This window comes from Triticum dicoccoides, chromosome 2B, assembly GCF_002162155.2.
Source record: "Triticum dicoccoides isolate Atlit2015 ecotype Zavitan chromosome 2B, WEW_v2.0, whole genome shotgun sequence".
Classification (NCBI taxonomy): Eukaryota; Viridiplantae; Streptophyta; class Magnoliopsida; order Poales; family Poaceae; genus Triticum; species Triticum dicoccoides.
In genome coordinates, this window is record NC_041383.1 from 48,899,282 (window position 1) to 48,921,843 (window position 22,562).

Consider the following 22,562-nt stretch of genomic DNA (forward strand, 5'->3'; position numbering starts at 1 on the left):
CCCGCCCCCGCCGCGCCCGCACACCCCGCGCCCCGCGCCCGCCGCTCCGTCCTCCTCTCCCCGCCCGCCCCGCAGCCCCCGATGGACTTCCCGGCCGACGGCGGCGGCAACAACCCCCCGCCCCGCCGCCGCGGCGGCCGCGCCTCCAACGCCGACAAGGGCAAGGAGCAGCAGGAGCCCTCGGAGAGCTCCCGCGTGCGCGAGGCCGAGCGGATGCTGGGCCTCAGCTTCGACGGCATGGACGACGACGACGAGGGCCACGGGGCCTTCCCCCACGGCCTCACCTCCGCCAGCAGCGCCCTGCAGGGGCTGCTCAGGAAGCTCGGCGCCGGCCTGGACGACATGCTGCCGTCGTCCGCGCTCTCGGCCGCCGCCGCGGCTGCCTCCTCGTCGTCCATGTCTGGGCCGAACGGCGCGCGGATGAAGAGCATGCTCGCGGGTCTCCGCGCCGACGGGGAGGAGGGGCGCCAGGTTGAGGCACTCACGCAGCTCTGCGAGATGCTGTCCATCGGCACGGAGGACACCCTCGCGGGCTTCTCAGTGGACTCGTTCGTGCCTGTTCTGGTCGGGCTGCTCAACCATGAGAGCAACCCCGACATCATGCTGCTCGCCGCGCGGGCCCTGACCCACCTCTGCGACGTGCTTCCGTCGTCCTGCTCTGCCGTTGTGCACTATGGCGCCGTGGCATGCTTCTGCGCCCGGCTTCTCACCATTGAATATATGGACCTTGCTGAGCAGGTGAGCACTGCTCTGTTGCATCGCTTGCTTGGTTTATATATAGTACATGCTGCTTCTTTATCATGTTGCCTGATCCAGATCAATGCTTAGTGAACCATTCTTGTGTACTGTATTATGCATGATTATCCATAGAGCCTTAACCTACATTACACGAGTTTCCTTTTAGTGTTGCAGGTCATTTGGACTTGCTCATGAGTAGTTTGCCTTTTGTGTAGCTGTGGTTTTTTTCCCATTTTAGTGCTAAAACAAACATGAGTGAGAAGGTTACAAACATGATTTTTGTTGGCGTTGTGCCCATACTTGAGAAGTTCCACTGTATGCTTTCTATGTTATGTTTCTGACTCAAGTTTCGGTGACCTGTACAGATGTGGTAATTGTAAGTTAGCCTCAGTTAATATTAAGTTTGAAATATTGTGTATAATCAATTTTGAAGGAACTATATATTTGAAATAGCTTGTTTGATTGTTCACTTGGCAAGTACCAAATATTGCCTAGTTCAGTAGCTCACCATTTAATGATGTCACAAGAAATATCTAGAGAGTTAGGCAGAAAGTGATACCTTAGTAGCCTTGGGGCCTGCCAAGGGTCTAGTCACTGGTCACTCTGGGAGGAAGAAGCTGAGGATAGGAGACACATGAAAGAAAAAATAGTTAGATGAAAGCATGTCCCAATGCACGTGATGCCTTAAAGCCTTAGGGAGCTTGTGGGCATGGAGATGTCTTCCCTTCCTCTGCTGCCGCAGGAGGACTCGGGCTCCAAATCCTCACCAGCGAACGCAAATCCATCTAAGGATCTCATCTGCCCCTTAGAAGACTTTCTAGTCCTGATCATGGTGGTGCTCCTGCCGAGCACCTGGGTGCCATTTAACATGGTTTTGCTGTGCCAAATCACCTATTTGTGCATGACTAAGCTAACTATTTGAACATGTTTTTCATCTGAAATATTTCTAGCTCAGGGTCTGATTTCACGCCTGTGTATGTGCTACTGTAATGATCCATCTGAAATACTAAGAAGTTGGTTGGAAATCAGATGCTAAGATTCATGTAACCGGTTTCTGGCTGTGTTTCTTCTCTGCCTTCCCATCTTATATGGATATTATACTTCTACTTTTCTTGGGTCTAATTCAAAACAATGTGAATTAACTTGATAGCATCTGTTTGAATTCCTTTGTAACCCTTTGTGCAATTGAATCTAGTTTGCTGCTCCACAATATGTTATTGAGTAGTATCTACCACTATTAGCTTTATCACCTACGACATCTGAATTACTTTCTTAGATTTTGATATTGTATTGCTTCTGTGGTACTTTAGATTAGCCACTTTCCTTGTTTTGTTTTGTCGTTTAAAATATGCTGCAGGAAGAATCTATCATTGATAGATCTTGATGTGGTACTAATATTTTCTTATGCCTTTTCTGGGTATTTTAGTCCTTACAAGCACTCAAGAAGATATCCCAGGAGCATCCAACTGCCTGCTTGAGGGCTGGCGCGCTAATGGCAGTGCTATCGTATCTTGACTTCTTCTCCACCGGTGTTCAAGTAATTTTTCTAAATACTTTTATGTTTTTCCAGCATTTAGACATAACATTCTCAATACTTGCGTTATTTTTTTGCACCATTTAGAAATTGGGACATACTAATTTGTAATATCACTTTATCTTTTTGTTGCACACATACTGTACTACATTTTTATTACTACTCACAGTTGTTTTTTTGGTGGAATGTATACAGAGAGTTGCGTTATCTACAGCTGCCAATATGTGTAGGAAGCTTCCTTCAGACGCCTCAGATTTTGTAATGGAAGCGGTTCCACTGCTAACAAATCTTCTGAACTACCATGATGCAAAAGTATGCTTGTTGTCTGTATTTGGATACCCTGATTATGCCATGATACCATCTATTCTGAGATGCTGATTATCTGTATCAATTTATTCCAGGTGCTGGAACATGCTTCCGTTTGCCTGACTCGTATAGCAGAATCGTTTGCTTCATCCCCAGAGAAATTGGATCAATTGTGCAATTATGGATTGGTTGCACAAGCTGCTAGCTTAATAGCTGTTAGCAACTCAGCGGGACAAGCATCACTGAGTACATTAACATATACAGTATGCTTCTATTTCACTTATTTACTGTATTATTTAGTATTTACGCAACTTTGCTAACTCTGGCTCATATATCCTTGAAGGGAGTAATTCGTGTTCTGTCAATATGTGCAAGTGGATCTTCATTGGCAGCTAAAACACTCCTCCTCCATGGAATTAGCGGCACACTTAAAGATATCCTTTCAGGTTCTGGTTTGGTTGCTGGTACAACTGTATCCCCCACTAGGCCAGCTGATCAGGTGATTATTGCTTTATGAGGGCTATATCTATATTATATATTACAGCTACTTACTGTTTTATTTGAATGCCATCGGTTGATGACTCTGTTCGGTGGTTGTTTTATCTGACTTAGCCGATGAAGCTTTTTGAGTGATACTTTTTTTTTCAATCTTAAATTCACTCAAGTGTGCATTCAGTTCAGGTTTGTTTGGTAAACTGAAATTAATATCACACAACAGAATATTCAAAATTTGGAAGAAAGTTGCATGCTGGATACTTATTCTGTGTATAATAATTTGCCAAATGTTTCCCGTGCTCGTGCTGTTTGTGCAGTCCAGCAAGCTATAACAGTGAGCAAACAATGTGGTAAATTGGATTAGGGTTTGTCTTGGAACTCTTGGTTCATAGACCTCTCTGTTTTCTACCCGATTTTCTTTCTCCAGTTATAATGAAATTCACAATGATAGTATTGATCTTGATCAAGGTTTAGAGATGCGCTAGACTGGCGGTAGGTGACCGCCTATATGACGCCCAGCCACTGTTTGTTAACCTTAATAATCTCGACATCATACCATATTACTTGCTCCATTTTTCTTTTTAATTTATCAAAAGCCAAGAGTTCCCTGTAGTAGTTCTATGGTAGTTTGCAGCTTGTTTTCATATGCTAATGTTCTTTGTTGTGTCACACAGATGTATGAAATTGTGAACCTTGCCGACGAATTGCTTCCTCCTCTTCCTGATGGAACCATTTCTTTACCAGCGCATTCCCATGTTTTTATGAAAGGCTCTTCTGTAAAGAAACCTGGTTCTAGCAAGCAAGGCGAGTCTGGTTCAACAGATATTAAAGTCTCGGGTCGGGAGAAGTTATTGCGTGATCAGCCTGAACTTCTCCAGCAATTTGGCATGGACATATTACCTACCATGACACAGGTCAGTCCCATGGTTTGCTGGCGTATCAGTTGATGTTGGTTGTTGACGATAACATTATTGAAATCCTGTTATCTGAGACATTATTTGGATACACTCTATCCCTTGCAGGTGTATGGCTCCAGTGTAAATGGACCAATACGTCATAAATGCTTATCTGTCATTGCTAAATTAATGTATTACAGCTCAGCGGAAATGATCGAAATTCTCCATGGCACAACAAACATATCCAGGTGCTAATACGAAACTTCAGATGCCATTCTTGCTTACTGTTATACATGTACTCGTGTACCTCTGGTTCCATCTAACCTGATATTGACCTTTGCAGCTTCTTAGCTGGCATCTTAGCTTGGAAAGATCCACATGTGTTGGTTCCCGCTCTCCAGATAGCTGACATTCTGATGGAAAAGCTCCCTGGGACGTTTTCGAAGATGTTTGTGAGGGAAGGTGTTGTTCATGCTGTAGAATCGCTTATATGCCAGGAAATCTCTAGTCCAATGCTTTTTCAAGTACCACAGCAGGACAAGGATATTGATTCTGGTATATGTACATCTTCACGTTCAAGACGCAGCCGCCGGCGCAGCAGTGCTGGGAATACTGATAATAATTCCTTGGATGAACCAAAGGGTTCCCATACTACTATTGCCAATTCACCACCAAGCACGCTAGAAGGTCCAAATACTAGTATTCGTGCTTCAGTTAGTGATCGTGCGAAGTCATTCAAAGATAAGTACTTCCCCTCTGAACCCGGCTCAAGTGATATTGCAGTTACTGATGACCTTTTGAAGCTACGGGCACTCTGTGCAAAATTAAATGCCACTGCGGACACTGTTAAAACAAAAGCCAAGGGGAAATCAAAGTCACTGGGAGGTGATGATTTTGATATCTTATGCAATGTCGAGGAACAGTTAGACGACATCATAGACAAAATATTGTCTGAGCTTAGCAATGGGGATGGGGTTTCCACGTTTGAGTTTATTGGGAGTGGAGTTATCTCAGCATTGCTTAACTATTTGTCTTGTGGAACCTTTGGAAAGGAAAAGGTGTCCGAAGCAAACCTACCCAAGTTGCGTCACCTGGCACTCAGGCGATATAAAGCATTTATATATGTTGCCCTTCCAAATGATGCGGTAGGGAATCAAACTCCAATGGCATTCTTAGTTCAAAAACTGCAAAGCGCGTTGTCTTCGCTGGAACGGTTCCCAGTTGTGATTAGCCATTCTGGAAGGACGTCCAGTTTGGGAGGATCTCGTCCATCCTCTGGATTAAGTGCTCTATCCCAGCCCCTGAAGTTGCGCCTGTGTCGAGCAACAGGTGAAAAAACGCTCAAGGATTATTCATCCAATATAGTTCTTATTGATCCCTTGGCAAGTTTAGCAGCCGTTGAAGATTTCCTTTGGCCTAGAATCCAGCGTAGCGAGTCAATATCTTATCCTGCAGTATCATCTGGAAAGAATTCTGAATCTGTGGCACCTAGTGCAACAGCACCAGTGGCTTCGTCAACTCAATCTGTCCGGCGGCCCTCAACTAGGTCGAAATCATTGGCTGATGCTGATTCTGCAACTAAGAAGGATATTCAGGAGGGGAGCGGAAACACATCCAAGGGAAAAGGCAAAGCTGTTGTTAAGTCGACGTCCGATGAACCAAAAGGACCACATACTAGGACTGCGGCACGCAGAAAAGTTGCTTCACAGAAAGATGCAGAAGTGAAGCCACCACACAGTCACAGTAGCTCAGAGGTTTGTTGTTCATTATGGACTCATTTCCTTAATAATCTGTAGTATATATATTTCCTCTAGTACGTCTTGAATTTTTGCTAGTTCCCCAAAATTTGATACAGATGCTTGACTATATATTCTTTGTTTGGTAGTGCCTCCCTGCAGTTACCCAGCTGCCAAGCTGATTTTCGTTATAACAACCTTCCTACTGTTTTTCGTCGTCGTTTCATGATTATATCTGCTCTCCTTTCATTTAATAATTTGAGGTGCAACTGTTAAGGGGAATTGACATGATTAATACCGTTATGAAATTACTCCCTCCGTCCCAAAATTCTTGTCTTAGATTTGTCCAGATATGGATGTATCTAATACTAAAATGTGACTTGATACATCCGTATTTAGACAAATCTAAGACAAGAATTTTGCGACGGAGGGAGTATTATTTAACATGAATTTCATTGTGGAACCAATGTGTGAATTTCATAAAATTAGATCTACAGAGTACAATGCCTTTTGAACTGCAGTTTGATATGCCATCTAGGGAGTACATATTGTCTCACCATGTCTACAATGCTTCAGTTGATGAAGACATTGTCCAACTAAAACCAATGATGTAGGGAAAGGTTGGTGCTCCCACCACTATCTCGATCACTGAATGTGCCTAAAGGTTGTTGCAGTTCCTTATCCTATGCAATAATTATATGTTGAGAGAGTGGCACGGACCTCAAGCAGCAATGGCACATTCCATAGTTGAGAACTTGTGATAGTGGGAGCATATTCACCAATGTGATTCATTTCACTGTTGAAAGTTTGCCCGAATGCAATACTGCTTTTCTTGCCTAACTGAGTGATGAATATATAAATTAAGTTGTCAATTTAATTATATCTATGTAATTAGCTGCAAGTACCCCTTACCAGTACTCACCTGTATAACAAAATAGATCACTTATGCGTTGGAAACTGGACTACTATTTCACTAATTCCCTTATCCCTGAACAAAGTTCTGATCCAATTCTTGTACACTATGTCATGTGAATGTTAAACTTTATTATTGTATTTATGCTCATTGTGCATGATACATTCTGTTTCCTACATGCAGGACGAAGAACTGGGCGCATCTCCCTTTGAGGCTGATGATGCTTTGATGCTTGGTGATGACGATGATGATGTTTCAGATGATGAAGATGATGATCATGAGGTAGTATTTCAAAATTACTTTGATTGCTCGCTTTGTTTCTCTGCAAGTTAATGTGGCTTTAGTGGGCATGACTGAAAACTGCATATTTTTGTTGAAAATCCCCAGGTTCTACGTGGGTCTCTTCCTGACTGTGTTCCAGAGAGTGTTCATGATGTAAAACTGGCAGATGCTGATGGATCTAGTATTGCCTCAATAGCAAGTGATAACCAGGCACAACCCTCATCTGGCTCCAGCATAAAACATACTTTTAGTAGCAGGGGAGCAGGTTCTGTTGAACTTAGAAATCCAAGCACACTTGGTTCGCGGGGCGCGATGTCGTTTGCTGCAGCTGCCATGGCTGGGCTTGCTTCTGTTGGTAGTCGTGGTATCAGAGGTAGCCAGGATAGGCGTGGCCTTCCACTTGGAACTAGTGCACATGAGCATTCGAACAAATTGATTTTTACAGCTGGCGGCAAGCAGCTTAGCAAGCATTTGACCGTATATCAAGCTATGCAACAGCAAGTAGTTCATGATGAGGATGATGAGGAAAGGCTAGGTGGTTCTGATTTACCCAATGATGGAAGCCGTCTCTGGGGTGATATGTTCACTATAACATATCAAAAGGCTGATAACGAAGTGGATAGGGAATCAACCAGAGGTTCATCTTTAGTGCTGAAATCGTCCAAATCAGAACTTTGCAGAGCTACATCTCAAGAACAATGTACTTCTCTTCTTGATAGCATTTTGCAAGGAGAACTTCCTTGTGATATTGAGAAATCGACCCAAACTTATAATATTTTAGCACTATTGCGTGTATTGGAGGGATTGAATCAGCTATCTCCTCGTCTGAGACTACAGGCAACCTGTGATGATTTTATAGAGGGAAAAGTTGGTACCCTGGATGGGTTATATGGCACCGGAGCTAAGTTACCCTCAGAGGAGTTTATCAGCAGTAAGTTGACACCAAAGCTTGCTCGGCAAATTCAGGATGTTCTTGCACTCTGCAGTGGTAGTTTACCTTCTTGGTGTTATCAGATGACCAAAGCTTGTCCATTTCTGTTTCCTTTTGAAACAAGAAGACAACACTTCTACTCCACAGCTTTTGGGTTATCTAGGGCATTGAATCGTCTTCAGCAACAACAGGGTGATAATAATAGCTCAGCGACTGAAAGAGAAGTCCGGATTGGTAGATTGCAACGCCAGAAAGTTCGTGTTTCTCGTAACCGGATCCTGGATTCTGCTGCCAAAGTAATGGAGATGTTCTCCAATCAGAAGGCTGTTCTTGAAGTTGAATACTTTGGTGAAGTGGGAACTGGACTTGGTCCAACTTTGGAGTTCTACACCCTCTTAAGTCATGACCTGCAAAGGGTTGGCTTGGGATTATGGAGATCTGATTCTGATTCTTTAGAAGCTAAAAAACTTGATTCGCATTCACCTGCTGATAGCAGGAACTTGGTACAAGCACCTCTTGGCTTGTTCCCTCGGCCTTGGCCACCTAGTACTGCTTCTTCAGAGGGTAGTAAATTCTTCAAAGTTGTTGAGTATTTCCGCTTAGTTGGTCGAATCATGGCAAAAGCATTGCAAGATGGAAGGCTTCTTGATTTGCCTTTGTCAACAGCATTTTATAAGCTTCTACTTGGACAGGTAAGCATGAAAACCCGCTTGCAGTAGATCCATTCCAATATCCCCTTCCACCTTGTCAAGTCTTGGTATTTTTTTTATTTTCTCTACTGTCTTCTGTATTGATGCCAAAATATTTTGCTTTACTAGGAACTTGATTTGTACGACATACTATCTTTTGATGCTGAGTTTGGTAAAATACTTCAAGAGTTGCAAGTTCTTGTTGAACGCAAGCGATATCTGGAGTCCTGCTCTAGTCATAGTCAACAGATAGAAGAATTGGGCTTTCGTGGTGCTCCTATTGAAGACCTATGCTTAGATTTTACTCTTCCGGGCTATCCAGATTTTGTTCTGAAGGAAGGTGAAGAAAATACAGTGGTATGTGATGTTGTCATTACTTCAGCTTTTGCTTCTAATATTGTTGTTGACTATTCATTGTTATTTTTAACTTCCTGTAGGTCTGCATTTACAACTTAGAAGAGTACATTTCGCTGGTAGTGGATGCTACACTTAAGGCTGGAATAATGCGCCAAGTAGAAGCATTCAAAGCTGGATTTAATCAGGTTTTCTCATTTTTCTAAGATATCTTATTTGCTGGCAATTATTGTTAATTAGCTATTGCATTTCTCTTAAAATATTTTTATTTTTCTATTTCAGGTATTTGATATATCATCACTCCAAATATTTTCTCCTCAAGAGCTTGACTATCTCATTTGTGGTCGACGGGAACTTTGGGAGGTAATGTCCTCTTAACTTTCTTCCTCCCTTCTATAATTATTATCTTAACTTGTTCTGAGCAAATGCATGTAATGCAGCCGGAGACGCTGGTCGAACATATAAAGTTTGATCATGGTTATACCTCGAAGAGTCCAGCAATTGTCAATGTGAGTACATCCCTTATCTTTAAAAAGGGCACATCTCTTCACACAGCTTTATTTCAGATTTTTGGAACTTCAGTTTATTGTTTGTGCTGTTGGTTTGCAGCTACTTGAGATCATGACGGAATTTACTCCGGAGCAACAACATGCATTCTGCCAGTTTGTGACTGGTGCTCCTCGGCTTCCACCTGGTGGCTTAGCCTCCCTAAATCCTAAGCTGACTATCGTTAGGAAGGTAAGCCTGTTGTAGCAATGCAGAATGACATCATTTCTGCGTTCATGTTATTTAAGCCTTTTCCATTTTGTATCTTGGCCAGCACTCCTCGACTGCGGCGAATACTTCAAATGCAGCTGGAGCAGCAGAGTCTGCAGATGACGATCTGCCTAGTGTCATGACTTGTGCCAACTATCTTAAACTTCCGCCATACTCGACAAAGGTTTGGTTCTTTTGGTTGATGAATTTTTGTTCCACCTTTCCGTATCGTCTTGCCTGGAAACTGACTTCTGCTATGGTCGTCGGAACGTTGTTGCAGGAGGTTATGCACAAGAAGCTGCTTTATGCTATCAACGAAGGCCAGGGGTCGTTTGATCTTTCATAGTGGGTTCAAAACTAACATACAGATGTTGGTGCACATGTAAATGCGCACCAGTTTTTATTCAAAGTTAGTTTGTTCATTGCCATGTATAACATAGGCTTTAAGTCGTTTCTTTTGTGAAAGGTTTAGAGCCCGGATCTTGTGGTGCCTGTGCTTATAACATTCTATTTGTATTCCTGGGCACTCGTTGTATATATTCTCCGACTGATCTCTATAGTGACTAAGAAGACATTACTCTTTTGGTCGTTGGTTATACTTCATTATCGCACTCTATCTAGTTTGAGTGACTTGTGCTCGTGATTACTAGGTTTACCGGCACTAATGAAAGCTATGTCCTCGACTAGTGCACATCTTTTGAATAACTAAATGCCTAAGTGTCATTGTATAAGCTAAAGATATTTTCAACTTCTAGTTGGTGTTAAACATGTGCATGAAATTTATGAGATTCATCATGTCACCACGATCAAGGAATGTGGATTGTTGCACGACACCTACAAGCCATCCTGATTGGGAGGGACGTTCTCTAAAAGAGAAGTTCTCATATGATCCCTATATCTATGCCACCTTGGGATTTCTGCTGTGTCTTGTATTGCCGGTTTTCAGTACTGTGTCTCGTATTTATCTTTCAGTGTTCCTTTTTTGTTTTCAGTCTCGCGTCTGTTACCTTTTTTTTTTTGAGGTTCAACTTTCAAGATGTGTGTGTTGCACAGCCCGTGCTTCCGGTTCAAATCCCAACCTGTCCCAGATAAAATCATAAAGGCCGCAGCTGGTGCCCTAGGCGCCTACAAACATGTGTCGCGGCGCACAACTGCTTGCAGCTGTTAGCCTGATGGTCGCTGTGTTCGTCCAGTGCGTGGTCTTTTGGGTGTGGTTGATGCTGATGCGTGTGCCGTTCGGTCTTCGGTGTGTGCAGTCTGGATGTAAAGCCCGTGTTACCTAGATGATGGAGTAATGTGGCGACTGCTCGTGGTCTATCAAGTCATGGTTTTCTTTTTGCGTGAAATGACAAGTCCACTCCTACGCGCATCCGATGCGTATGCACTAACTACTAAATAACCCATCCCTCTCACACCCCTACATGTTTATCTTCACTACTGGCAGTACATCTTAGTCCACCCATCTTCATCCAGAGCGGGGCACCACCAACATCATCCCGAGCTGCAATCCAGCAGCTCTCGCTAAAATCTTCACATCCGCATCACGATGCCACCTGCCGTAGGAGGACTAGGTGATATTCTCTTCCTTCTCTCGCTCTCTCTCTCTCTCATCTCCCAACTGACGCGACTGTTGCTTGCATCTCTTCTGTACAGACGTCTCTTCTCTAGCGTCCCTTGTAATGGAACAAATAGTTTCACTATCAACAAAGAAAGATCAATCGATCATTTTACTGAAAACATATACAACCCGTATTAGACTTTTCTGCACACCGAACCTGTCCCATCAAACCAGATTTTCTGAATCCCAAGAGAGACATCAATGGACTGGATTTCAGGTGCAGGTGAGCCTGGGCACCAAAACGCCAGGTCCGCTTGTACCCTACTTTTGATTTGGGTGGGACAACCTGTCTTTCAGAATAAAGTTCTCTACACAAGGCATGCCTCTGTCACGCGTAGGTTCTGGACATATTGAAGAGAAGCTCAAATCCTTGAAAAACACTAGCACTTCTTGACACATTGTGTGGGTTAGAATTTAAATAATTTGAGTATTAATATGATATCAACATTTTGCATGAGTGGTTGACCATTAATTAATAACCAAGTCGGTCAGATTGATAACTGGTGATGCTTACTCAGATGATTGAACTGGCAGAGATCATTCACTAATAACGATGATTAGTGAGTACTATTCTTTAATTTTGATCTCGTGCTATTTACACTTGGTGAATAAAGTTTTATTTATGGTTTAGATCCATTTTACCATTTCAACAATGTCCATTTAATGTTTTTATGTTTATTTTTATTTGTTTTCTTTCCTTTTTCAAGTTTATTTTTCTTTTAAATAAATGCTCGTGTTTTTGTTTTTTGGGAAAAAAATTTCTATGTTTTCCATAAATTATTCAAAATTTGAAAAACTATTCCTGTTTTCAAATTTCGTTCATAAATTTAGAAAATGATGAAGAATTTTAAATAATTCTTCAGAATTTCAGAAAATGCTTTCGTTTAAAAAATCTCATAAATTATTATTTTTGTATTTTCGAAAAAAGTTTGGGATTTTTCAAAAAAATGTTTGTGTTTTTTTTAAATATGCATGCTTCACAATTTCCTTGCAAATTCAAAAAATGTTTGGTTTTGAAAAAGTCAAAACAAAAAACCTAAAACCCCGGGGCTATAGTGTCTGGTTCTCTACAGTGTCGAACCGCTACCTTGCAGATCCCTTGTATTAATCTAGCCCGCCCTTGACCATACCAGCACCCCTAACCAACCGTCATATAGGGAGATGATGACCCTGTTTTTGGAGTGCACTTCAAATTTTTTTTCAAGTCTTATTTGTTGAAAGTGCTAGATCTGCATTTGGCCCCAAACTCCATATTAGCTGTTTCGGGCCTGTTTGACGACTTTGTTAGAGTTGCTCTAACCCTTAATCGAATGGGTACCCCTAAAAAAACTTAATTGAAGTACTAGATCCCCAAGGCTTCCTTGATTCTCTGAAAAATGTGGTATTTTCCTGTTGTGTAGTGCGCTGGACTTCGAATGTCATGTTGCCAGGCCGCCATGAAAGCAACAAGTACGTGTGAGGCTCACCTCATCTAGTATAGGTCAAGCACTCCAAGGTTTTCTCTGCCTGCTATTTGTAGATCGATGACACGCCCCAACGACCCAAGCAACTACATTATTGTCAACAAGGCCGCTGGCGATGTGCACTCCCAAAGATTTCGCTGGCACGGTCGTCATCGCCCTGGTAGCTGTTAGGAGCATCGTCAGTACAGTGAATCAATTTTGACGTCTTAAGTAAGAAAATGTCGACCAAAAAACCTGAAGAGTTATTACATGATCCACCGTACACGTGAGAGATGTAGTCTGCTCCATGCCTTTGGAAAAGAAGGACTCCAAAGCACTCTCCCTCTCAAAACATGTTAGTTGTCACGCTTCCCACTTACAAGGCTGCGGGTCCCCTCCTCTTTCGCCTGCCTCTGTGGCAGTGAGAGGGTGTGTGTGGTACTATTGGATGAGGCCATGAGTGGTTAAGCAGCCAACGATATCAGGCACCTACGAATGCAAGATTATAGCTTCATCCACTATTCTCCTATTGTAGTTTCTCATACTCACTTTATTTAGGACTAAAGGGGCTATTTCTTGGCCATTTTTCTAGAAATTCCATAACAAAGTAGCATTGCCCTTCCTGACATGAATCTGTGCCAGACTCTTGTATGTTTTAGCATAGTAAAACAATTTGTTGCTTCAGACCTGATTATTAAATTGATAACATTTATACATTTTTCTACATAATCAATATCATATACTGACTATATGCTTCTTTGCTTATGCATGTTTGCAGATTGTCGCGAGTTAAGCGTATGTAGAAGGAAAAGCTGAGGACATGGGGATTATCCAGTTCATGAAGTCAATGCTCACTCTGATGTGATGGATTCTTTGGTTCTATTTGATTGCTGGTAACTACGAGCGCAATTATCTGAGGCTTCCTATCATGTTTGAGTAATTATCTCAGCCACGACCCCGACCATCACTTTTTCTAGGATTAATATAATTTATACTTAAATCTTATACTTATAATTTTTTTTCATGCTCTAAATTTAACAGGTATAATAATCTATTACACATTTGACGTAGTTAACCACATAACCAAGTTGCTAAATATAACCTTTATGTTATACATTTGTAAGGTATGTAATGGAAAATAAAGTTTTGTCATGCTAAGTTTAAATTGTGTTTCACAAAAAATACCTTCTCGAATATAAGTTTGTTATTTTATAAACTATATACAATATATACATTTGTGGTAGATATCTCTAAACCACAAGGACTAACAAATATCATAATTGTGATCTTTAATGTACTATTAGGTAATCGCATTTGTAGAAAAATCTATATGAATTAAACCATTGGTGCAATTCTTTATCATTTTCGTTCATGGCCAACTGTGTGTTGCAAGTTACAGTGAGTCCAGTGATAAGTTGAAAATGTGTGCATACTTTGAACTTGGTACTAAAATATCATTGCTAATAGTAATCACCAGCAAATATTGACATGCCTTTGTTTACTATTGGTTGGCAATTGAATTGTAAAATGTAGCAAATGCATTCCATAGCAATAAGCATGAATCATTCAGTAATATATAACAATCATAGATTGCTTATCCAAATTATCTATGAAACCTCTGGCCTCTGGGTTAAAATAAAATTTAAACAGGTTTCACATGAACCTCATACAGAGCCTGTAACCCCTCAAGCAAAACATAACAAGATCCTACACAACAAGCTTTGGAGCAAGAACTTGTTGGGCACGACCGAATGGATCCTAGGGACACTTAATCCTAGGATCTGGTGAAGGAAATATGCCCTAGAGGCAATAATAAAGTTATTATTTATTTCCTCATATCATGATAAATGTTTATTATTCATGCTAGAATTGTATTAACCGGAAACATGATACATGTGTGAATACATAGACAAACTATATGTCACTAGTATGCCTCTACTTGACTAGCTGATTAATCAAAGATGGTTATGTTTCCTAACCATAGACATGTGATGTCATTTGATTAAAGAGATCACATCATTAGGAGAATGATGTGATTGACATGACCCATTCCGTTAGCCTAGCACTTGATCGTTTAGTATGTTGCTATTGCTTTCTTCATGACTTATACAAAGTTCCTACAACTATGAGATTATGCAACTCCCGTTTACCGGAGGAACACTTTGTGTGGTACCAAACGTCACAATGTAACTGGGTGATTATAAAGGAGCTCTACAGGTGTCTCCAAAGATAGATGTTGAGTTGGCATATTTTGAGATTAGGTTTTGTCACTCCGATTGTCGGAGAGGTATCCCTGGGCCCTCTCGGTAATGCACATCACTATAAGCCTTGCAAGCAATGTAGCTAATGAGTTGGTTACGGAATGATGCATTACGTAACGAGTAAAGAGACTTGCCGGTAACGAGATTGAACTAGGTATTAGATACCGAGATCGAATCTCGGGCAAGTAACATGCCGATGACAAAGGGAACAATGTATGTTGTTATGCGTTTGACCGATAAAGATCTTCGTAGAATATGTGGGAGCCAATATGAGCATCCAGGTTCCGCTATTGGTTATTGACCAAGAATAGTTCTAGGTCATGTCTAAATAGTTCTCGAACCCGAAGGGTCCGCACGCTTAACGTTACGATGACAGTTTTATTATGAGTTTATATGTTTTGATGTACTGAAGGTTGTTCGGAGTCCCGGATGTGATTCCGGACATGACGAGGAGTCTCGAAATGGTCGAGACATAAAGATTGATATATTTGAAGCCTATATTTGGATATCGGAATCGTTCCGGGAGAAACCGGGATTTTTCCGGAGTACCGGGGGGTTACCGGAACCCCCCGGGGGTTATTGGGCCCACATGGGCCATGAGGGAGAAGAGGACGGCTGGCCAGGGCAGGCCGCGCGCCCCCTCCCCCCTAGTCCGAATAGGACAAGGAAGGAGGGGGGGCGGCGCCCCCCTTTCCTCTCCCCCCCTTGCCTTCTCCACCAAGGCAAGAGGGGGGAGTCCTACTCCCGGTGGGAGTAGGACTCCTCCAGGCGCACCCCTAGGGGCCGGCCGCACCTCCCCCCTCCCTCCTTTATATGCGGGGGCAGGGGGGCACCTCTAGACACACAAGTTGATCTTCGTGATCGTTCCTTAGCCGTGTGCGGTGCCCCCTCCACCATATTCCACCTCGGTCATATCGTTGCGGTGATTAGGCGAAGCCCTGCGTCGGTAGAACATCATCATCGTCACCACGCCGTCGTGCTGACAGAACTCATCCCCGACACCTTGCTGGATCGGAGTCCGGGGATCGTCATCGAGCTGAACGTGTGCTGAACTCGGAGGTGCCGTACGTTCGGTGCTTGGATCGGTCGGATCGTGAAGACGTACGACTACATCAACCGCGTTGTCATAATGCTTCCGCTTTCGGTCTACGAGGGTACGTGGACACACTCTCCCCTCTCGCTGCTATGCATCACCATGATCTTGCGTGTGCGTAGGAATTTTTTTGAAATTACTACGTTCCCCAAAGTGGCATCCGAGCCTAGGTTTTATGCGTTGATGTTATATGCACGAGTAGAACAGAAGTGAGTTGTGGGCGATACAAGTCATACTGCTTACCAGCATGTCATACTTTGGTTCGGCGGTATTGTTGGATGAAGCGGCCTGGACCGACATTACGCGTACGCTTACGCGAGACTGGTTCTACCGACGTGCTTTGCACACAGGTGACTGGCGGGTGTCAGTTTCTCCAACTTTAGTTGAACCGAGTGTGGCTACGCCCGATCCTTGCGAAGGTTAAAACATCACTAACTTGACAAACTATCGTTGTGGTTTTGATGCGTAGGTAAGAACGGTTCTTGCTCAGCCCGTAGCAGCCACGTAAAATTTGCAACAACAAAGTAGAGGACGTCTAACTTGTTTTTGCAGGGCATGTTGTGATGTGATATGGTCAAGACGTGATGCTATATTTTATTGTATGAGATGATCATGTTTTGTAACCGAAGTTATCGGCAACTGGCAAGAGCCATATGGTTGTCGCTTTATTGTATGAAATGCAAACGCCCTGTATTTGCTTTACTTTATCACTAAGCGGTAGCGATAGTCGTAGAAGCAATAGATGGCGTAACGACAACGATGCTACGATGGAGATCAAGGTGTCGCGCCGGTGATGATGGTGATCACGACAGTGCTTCGAAGATGGAGATCTCAAGCACAAGATGATGATGGCCATATCATATCACTTATATTGATTGCATGTGATGTTTATCCTTTATGCATCTTATCTTGCTTTGATTGACGGTAGCATTTTAAGATGATCTCTCACTAAATATTCAAGAAGTGTTCTCCCTGAGTATGCACCGTTGTGAAAGTTCTTCGTGCTGAGACACCACGTGATGATCGGGTGTGATAGGCTCTACGTTCAAATACAACGGGTGCAAAACAGCTGCACACGCGAAATACTCAGGTTAAACTTGACGAGCCTAGCATATACAGATATGGCCTCGGAACACAGAAACCGAAAGGTCGAGCGTGAATCATATAGTAGATATGATCAACATAATGATGGTCACCATTGAAAACTACTCCATCTCACATGATGATCGGACATGGTTTAGTTGATTTGGATCACGTGATCACTTAGATGACTAGAGAGATGTCTGTCTAAGTGGGAGCTCTTAAGTAATATGATTAATTGAACTTAAATTTATCATGAACTTAGTACCTGATAGTATTTTGGTTGTCTATGTTTGTTGTAGATAGATGGCTCGTGCTGTTGTTCCGTTGAATTTTAATGCGTTCCTTGAGAAAGCAAGGTTGAAAGATGATGGTAGCAATTACACGGACTGGGTCCATAACCTGAGGATTATCCTCATTGCTGCACACAAGAATTACGTCCTGGAAGCACCGCTGGGTGCCAGGCCTGCTGCAGATGCAACTGATGACGTTAAGAACGTCTGGCAAAGCAAAGCTGATGACTACTCGATAGTTCAGTGTGCCATGCTTTATGGTTTGGAACCGGGTCTTCAACGACGTTTTGAACGTCATGGAGCATATGAGATGTTCCAGGAGTTGAAGTTAATATTTCAAGCAAATGCGCGTATTTAGAGATATGAAGTCTCCAATAAGTTCTATAGCTGTAAGATGGAGGAGAATAGTTCTGTTAGTGAACACATACTCAAAATGTCTGGGTATAATAATCACTTGATTCAACTGGGAGTTAATCTTCCTGATGATAGTGTCATTGACAGAATTCTTCAATCACTGCCACCAAGCTACAAGAGCTTCGTGATGAACTATAATATGCAAGGGATGGACAAGACTATACCCGAGCTCTTCGCAATGCTAAAGGCTGCGGAGGTGGAAATCAAGAAGGAGCATCAAGTGTTGATGGTCAATAAGACCACTAGTTTCAAGAAAAAGGGCAAAGGGAAGAAGAAGGGGAACTTCAAAAAGAACAGCAAACAAGTTGCTGCTCAAGAGAAGAAACCCAAGTCCGGACCTAAGCCTGAGACTGAGTGCTTCTACTGCAAGCAGACTGGACACTTGAAGCGGAACTGCCCCAAGTATTTGGCGGATAAGAAGGATGGAAAAGTGAACAAAGGTATATGTGATATACATGTTATTGATGTGTACCTTACTAATGCTCGCAGTAGCACCTGGGTATTTGATACTGGTTCTGTTACTAATATTTGCAACTCGAAACAGGGACTACAGAATAGGCGAAGATTGGCTAAGGACGAGGTGACGATGCGCGTGGGAAATGGTTCCAAAGTCGATGTGATCGCGGTCGGCACGCTACCTCTACATCTACCATCGGGATTAGTTTTAGACCTAAATAATTGTTATTTTGTGCCAGCGTTGAGCATGAACATTATATCTGGATCTTGTTTGATGCGAGACGGTTATTCATTTAAATCAGAGAATAATTGTTGTTCTATTTATATGAGTAATATCTTTTATGGTCATGCACACTTACAGAATGGTCTATTTTTATTAAGTCTCGATAGTAGTGATACACATATTCATAATGTTGAAGCCAAAAGATGCAGAGTTAATAATGATAGTGCAACTTATTTGTGGCACTGCCGTTTAGGTCATATCGGTGTAAAGCGCATGAAGAAACTCCATACTGATGGACTTTTGGAATCACTTGATTATGAATCACTTGGTACTTGCGAACCGTGCCTCATGGGCAAGATGACTAAAACGCCGTTCTCCGGAACTATGGAGCGAGCAACTGATTTGTTGGAAATCATACATACTGATGTATGTGGTCCAATGAATGTCGAAGCTCGCGGCAGGTATCATTATTTTCTCACCTTCACAGATGATTTGAGCAGATATGGGTATATCTACTTAATGAAACACAAGTCTGAAACATTTGAAAAGTTCAAAGAATTTCAGAGTGAACTAGAAAATCATCGTAACAAGAAAATAAAATTTCTAAGATCTGATCGTGGAGGAGAATATTTGAGTTACGAGTTTGGTTTACATTTGAAACAATGCGGAATAGTTTCGCAACTCACGCCACCCGGAACACCACAACGAAATGGTGTGTCCGAACGTCGTAATCGTACTTTACTGGATATGGTATGATCTATGATGTCTCTTACTGATTTACCGCTATCATTTTGGGGTTATGCTTTAGAGACGGCCGCATTCACATTAAATAGGGCACCATCAAAATCTGTTGAGACGACGCCTTATGAACTGTGGTTTGGCAAGAAACCAAAGTTGTCGTTTCTTAAAGTTTGGGGCTGCGATGCTTATGTGAAGAAACTTCAACCAGATAAGCTCGAACCCAGATCGGAGAAATGTGTCTTCATAGGATACCCAAAAGAGATTATTGGGTACACCTTCTATCACAGATCTGAGGGCAAGATTTTCGTTGCTAAATTCGGATCCTTTCTAGAGAAGGGTTTCTCTCGAAAGAAGTGAGTGGGAGGAAAGTATAACTTGATGAGGTAACTGTACCTGCTCCCTCATTGGAAAGTAGTTCATCACAAGAACCGGTTCCTGTGACAACTACACCAATTAGTGATGAAGCTAATGATACTGATCATGAATCTTCAGATCTAGTTTCTACTGAACCTCGTAGGTCTACCAGAGTTAGATCCGCACCAGAGTGGTACGGTAATCCTGTTCTGAAAGTCATGTTACTTGACCATCGCGAACCTGTAAACTATGAGGAAGCGATGATGAGCCCAGATTTCGCAAAATGGCTTGAAGCCATGAAATCTGAGATAGGATCCATGTATGAGAACAAAGTATGGACTTTGGTTGACTTGCCCGATGATCGGCAAGCTATTGAGAATAAATGGATCTTCAAGAAGAAGACTGACGCTGATGGTAATATAACTATCTACAAAGCTCGACTTGTTGCAAAAGGTTTTCGACAAGTTCAAGGGGTTGACTACGATGAGACTTTCTCACCCGTAGCGACGCTTAAGTCTGTCCGAATCATGTTAGCAATTGCCGCATTTTATGATTATGAAATTTGGCAAATGGATGTAAAAACTGCATTCCTGAATGGTTTTCTGGAAGAAGAGTTGTATATGATGCAACCGGAAGGTTTTGTCGATCCAAAAGGTGCTAACAAAGTGTGCAAGCTCCAGCGATCCATTTATGGATCGGTGCAAGCATCTCGGAGTTGGAATAAACGCTTTGATAGTGTGATCAAAGCATATGGTTTTATACAGACTTTTGGAGAAGCCTGTATTTACAAGAAAGTGAGTGAGAGCTCTGTAGCATTTCTGATATTATATGTAGATGACATATTGTTAATTGGAAATGATATAGAATTTCTGGATAGCATAAAGGGATACTTGAATAAAGTTTTTCAATGAAAGACCTCGGTGAAGCTGCTTACATATTGGGCATCAAGATTTATAGAGATAGATCAAGACGTTTAACTGGACTTTCACAAAGCACATACCTTGATAAAGTTTTGAAAAAGTTCAAAATGGATCAGGCAAAGAAAGGGTTCTTGCCTGTATTGCAAGGTGTGAAGTTGAGTCAGACTCAATGCCCGACCACAGCAGAAGATAGAGAGAAAATAAAAGATGTTCCCTATGCTTCAGCCATAGGCTCTATCATGTATGCAATGCTGTGTACCAGACCTGATGTATGCTTAGCAATAAGTTTACCAGGGAGGTACCAAAATAATTCAGGAGTGGATCAATGGACAGCGGTCAAGAACATCCTGAAATACCTGAAAAGGACTAAGGATATGTTTCTCGTTTATGGAGGTGACAAAGAGCTAGTCATAAATGGTTACGTCGATGCAAGCTTTGACACTGATCCGGACGATTCTAAATCGCAAACCGGATACGTGTTTTTATTAAACGGTGGAGCTGTAAGTTGGTGCAGTTCTAAACAAAGCATCGTGGCGGGATCTACATGCGAAGCGGAATACATAGCTGCTTCGTAAGCAGCAAATGAAGGAGTCTAGATGAAGGAGTTCATTTCCGATCTAGGTGTCATACCTAGTGCATCGGGACCAATGAAGATCTTCCGTGACAATACTGGTGCAATTGCCTTGGCAAAGGAATCCAGATTTCACAAGAGGACCAAGCACATCAAGAGACGCTTCAATTCCATCCGGGACCAAGTCAAGGTGGGAGACATAGAGATTTGCAAGATACATACGGATCTGAATGTAGCAGACCCGTTGACTAAGCCTCTTCCACGAGCAAAACATGATCAACACCAAGGCTCCATGGGTGTTAGAATCGTTACTGTGTAATCTAAATTATTGACTCTAGTGCAAGTGGGAGACTGAAGGAAATATGCCCTAGAGGCAATAATAAAGTTATTATTTATTTCCTCATATCATGATAAATGTTTATTATTCATGCTAGAATTGTATTAACCGGAAACATGATACACGTGTGAATACATAGACAAACTATATGTCACTAGTATGCCTCTACTTGACTAGCTCATTAATCAAAGATGGTTATGTTTCCTAACCATAGACATGTGATATCATTTGATTAAAGAGATCACATCATTAGGAGAATGATGTGATTGACATGACCCATTCCGTTAGCCTAGCACTTGATCGTTTAGTATGTTGCTATTGCTTTCTTCATGACTTATACAAAGTTCCTACAACTATGAGATTATGCAACTCCCGTTTACCGGAGGAACACTTTGTGTGCTACCAAACGTCACAACGTAACTGGGTGATTATAAAGGAGCTCTACAGGTGTCTTCAAAGATAGATGTTGAGTTGGCGTATTTCGAGATTAGGTTTTGTCACTCCGATTATGGGAGAGGTATCTCTGGGCCCTCTCGGTAATGCACATCACTATAAGCCTTGCAAGCAATGTAGCTAATGAGTTGGTTACAGAATGATGCATTATGTAACGAGTAAAGAGACTTGCCAGTAACGAGATCGAACTAGGTATTAGATACCGACGATCGAATCTCGGGCAAGTAACATGCCGATGACAAAGGGAACAACGTATGTTGTTATGCGGTTTGACCGATAAAGATCTTCGTAGAATATGTGGGAGCCAATATGAGCATCCAGGTTCCGCTATTGGTTATTGACCGAGAATAGTTCTAGGTCATGTCTACATAGTTCTCGAACCCGAAGGGTCCGCACGCTTAACGTTACGATGATAGTTTTATTATGAGTTTATATGTTTTGATGAACCGAAGGTTGTTCGAAGGCCCGGATGTGATCCCGGACATGACGAGGAGTCTCGAAATGGTCAAGACATAAAGATTGATATATTGGAAGCCTATATTTGGATATCGGAATTGTTCCGGGAGAAACCGGGATTTTTCCGGAGTAACGGGGGGTTACCGGAACCCCCCCCCCCCGGGGTTATTGGGCCTACATGGGCCATGAGGGAGAAGAGGAGGGCTGGCCAGGGCAGGCC

General features: G+C 42.3%; 1 protein-coding gene across 1 annotated transcript; it reads left to right on the forward strand.

The window, feature by feature from the left end:
- The first annotated feature begins 66 nt into the window (after positions 1-66).
- On the forward strand, positions 67-10,228 carry LOC119362059 (E3 ubiquitin-protein ligase UPL3-like). Its single transcript, XM_037627230.1, has 17 exons — positions 67-738; positions 2,165-2,275; positions 2,468-2,584; positions 2,674-2,841; positions 2,922-3,077; positions 3,748-3,987; positions 4,096-4,217; positions 4,313-5,723; positions 6,802-6,900; positions 7,006-8,523; positions 8,650-8,877; positions 8,958-9,062; positions 9,157-9,237; positions 9,315-9,383; positions 9,484-9,612; positions 9,695-9,814; positions 9,911-10,228. Exons 1-17 carry the CDS (start codon positions 82-84, stop codon positions 9,974-9,976), a joined length of 5,397 nt encoding a protein of 1,798 aa, XP_037483127.1. The 5' UTR covers positions 67-81; the 3' UTR covers positions 9,977-10,228.
- Positions 10,229-22,562: the final 12,334 nt, after the last annotated feature.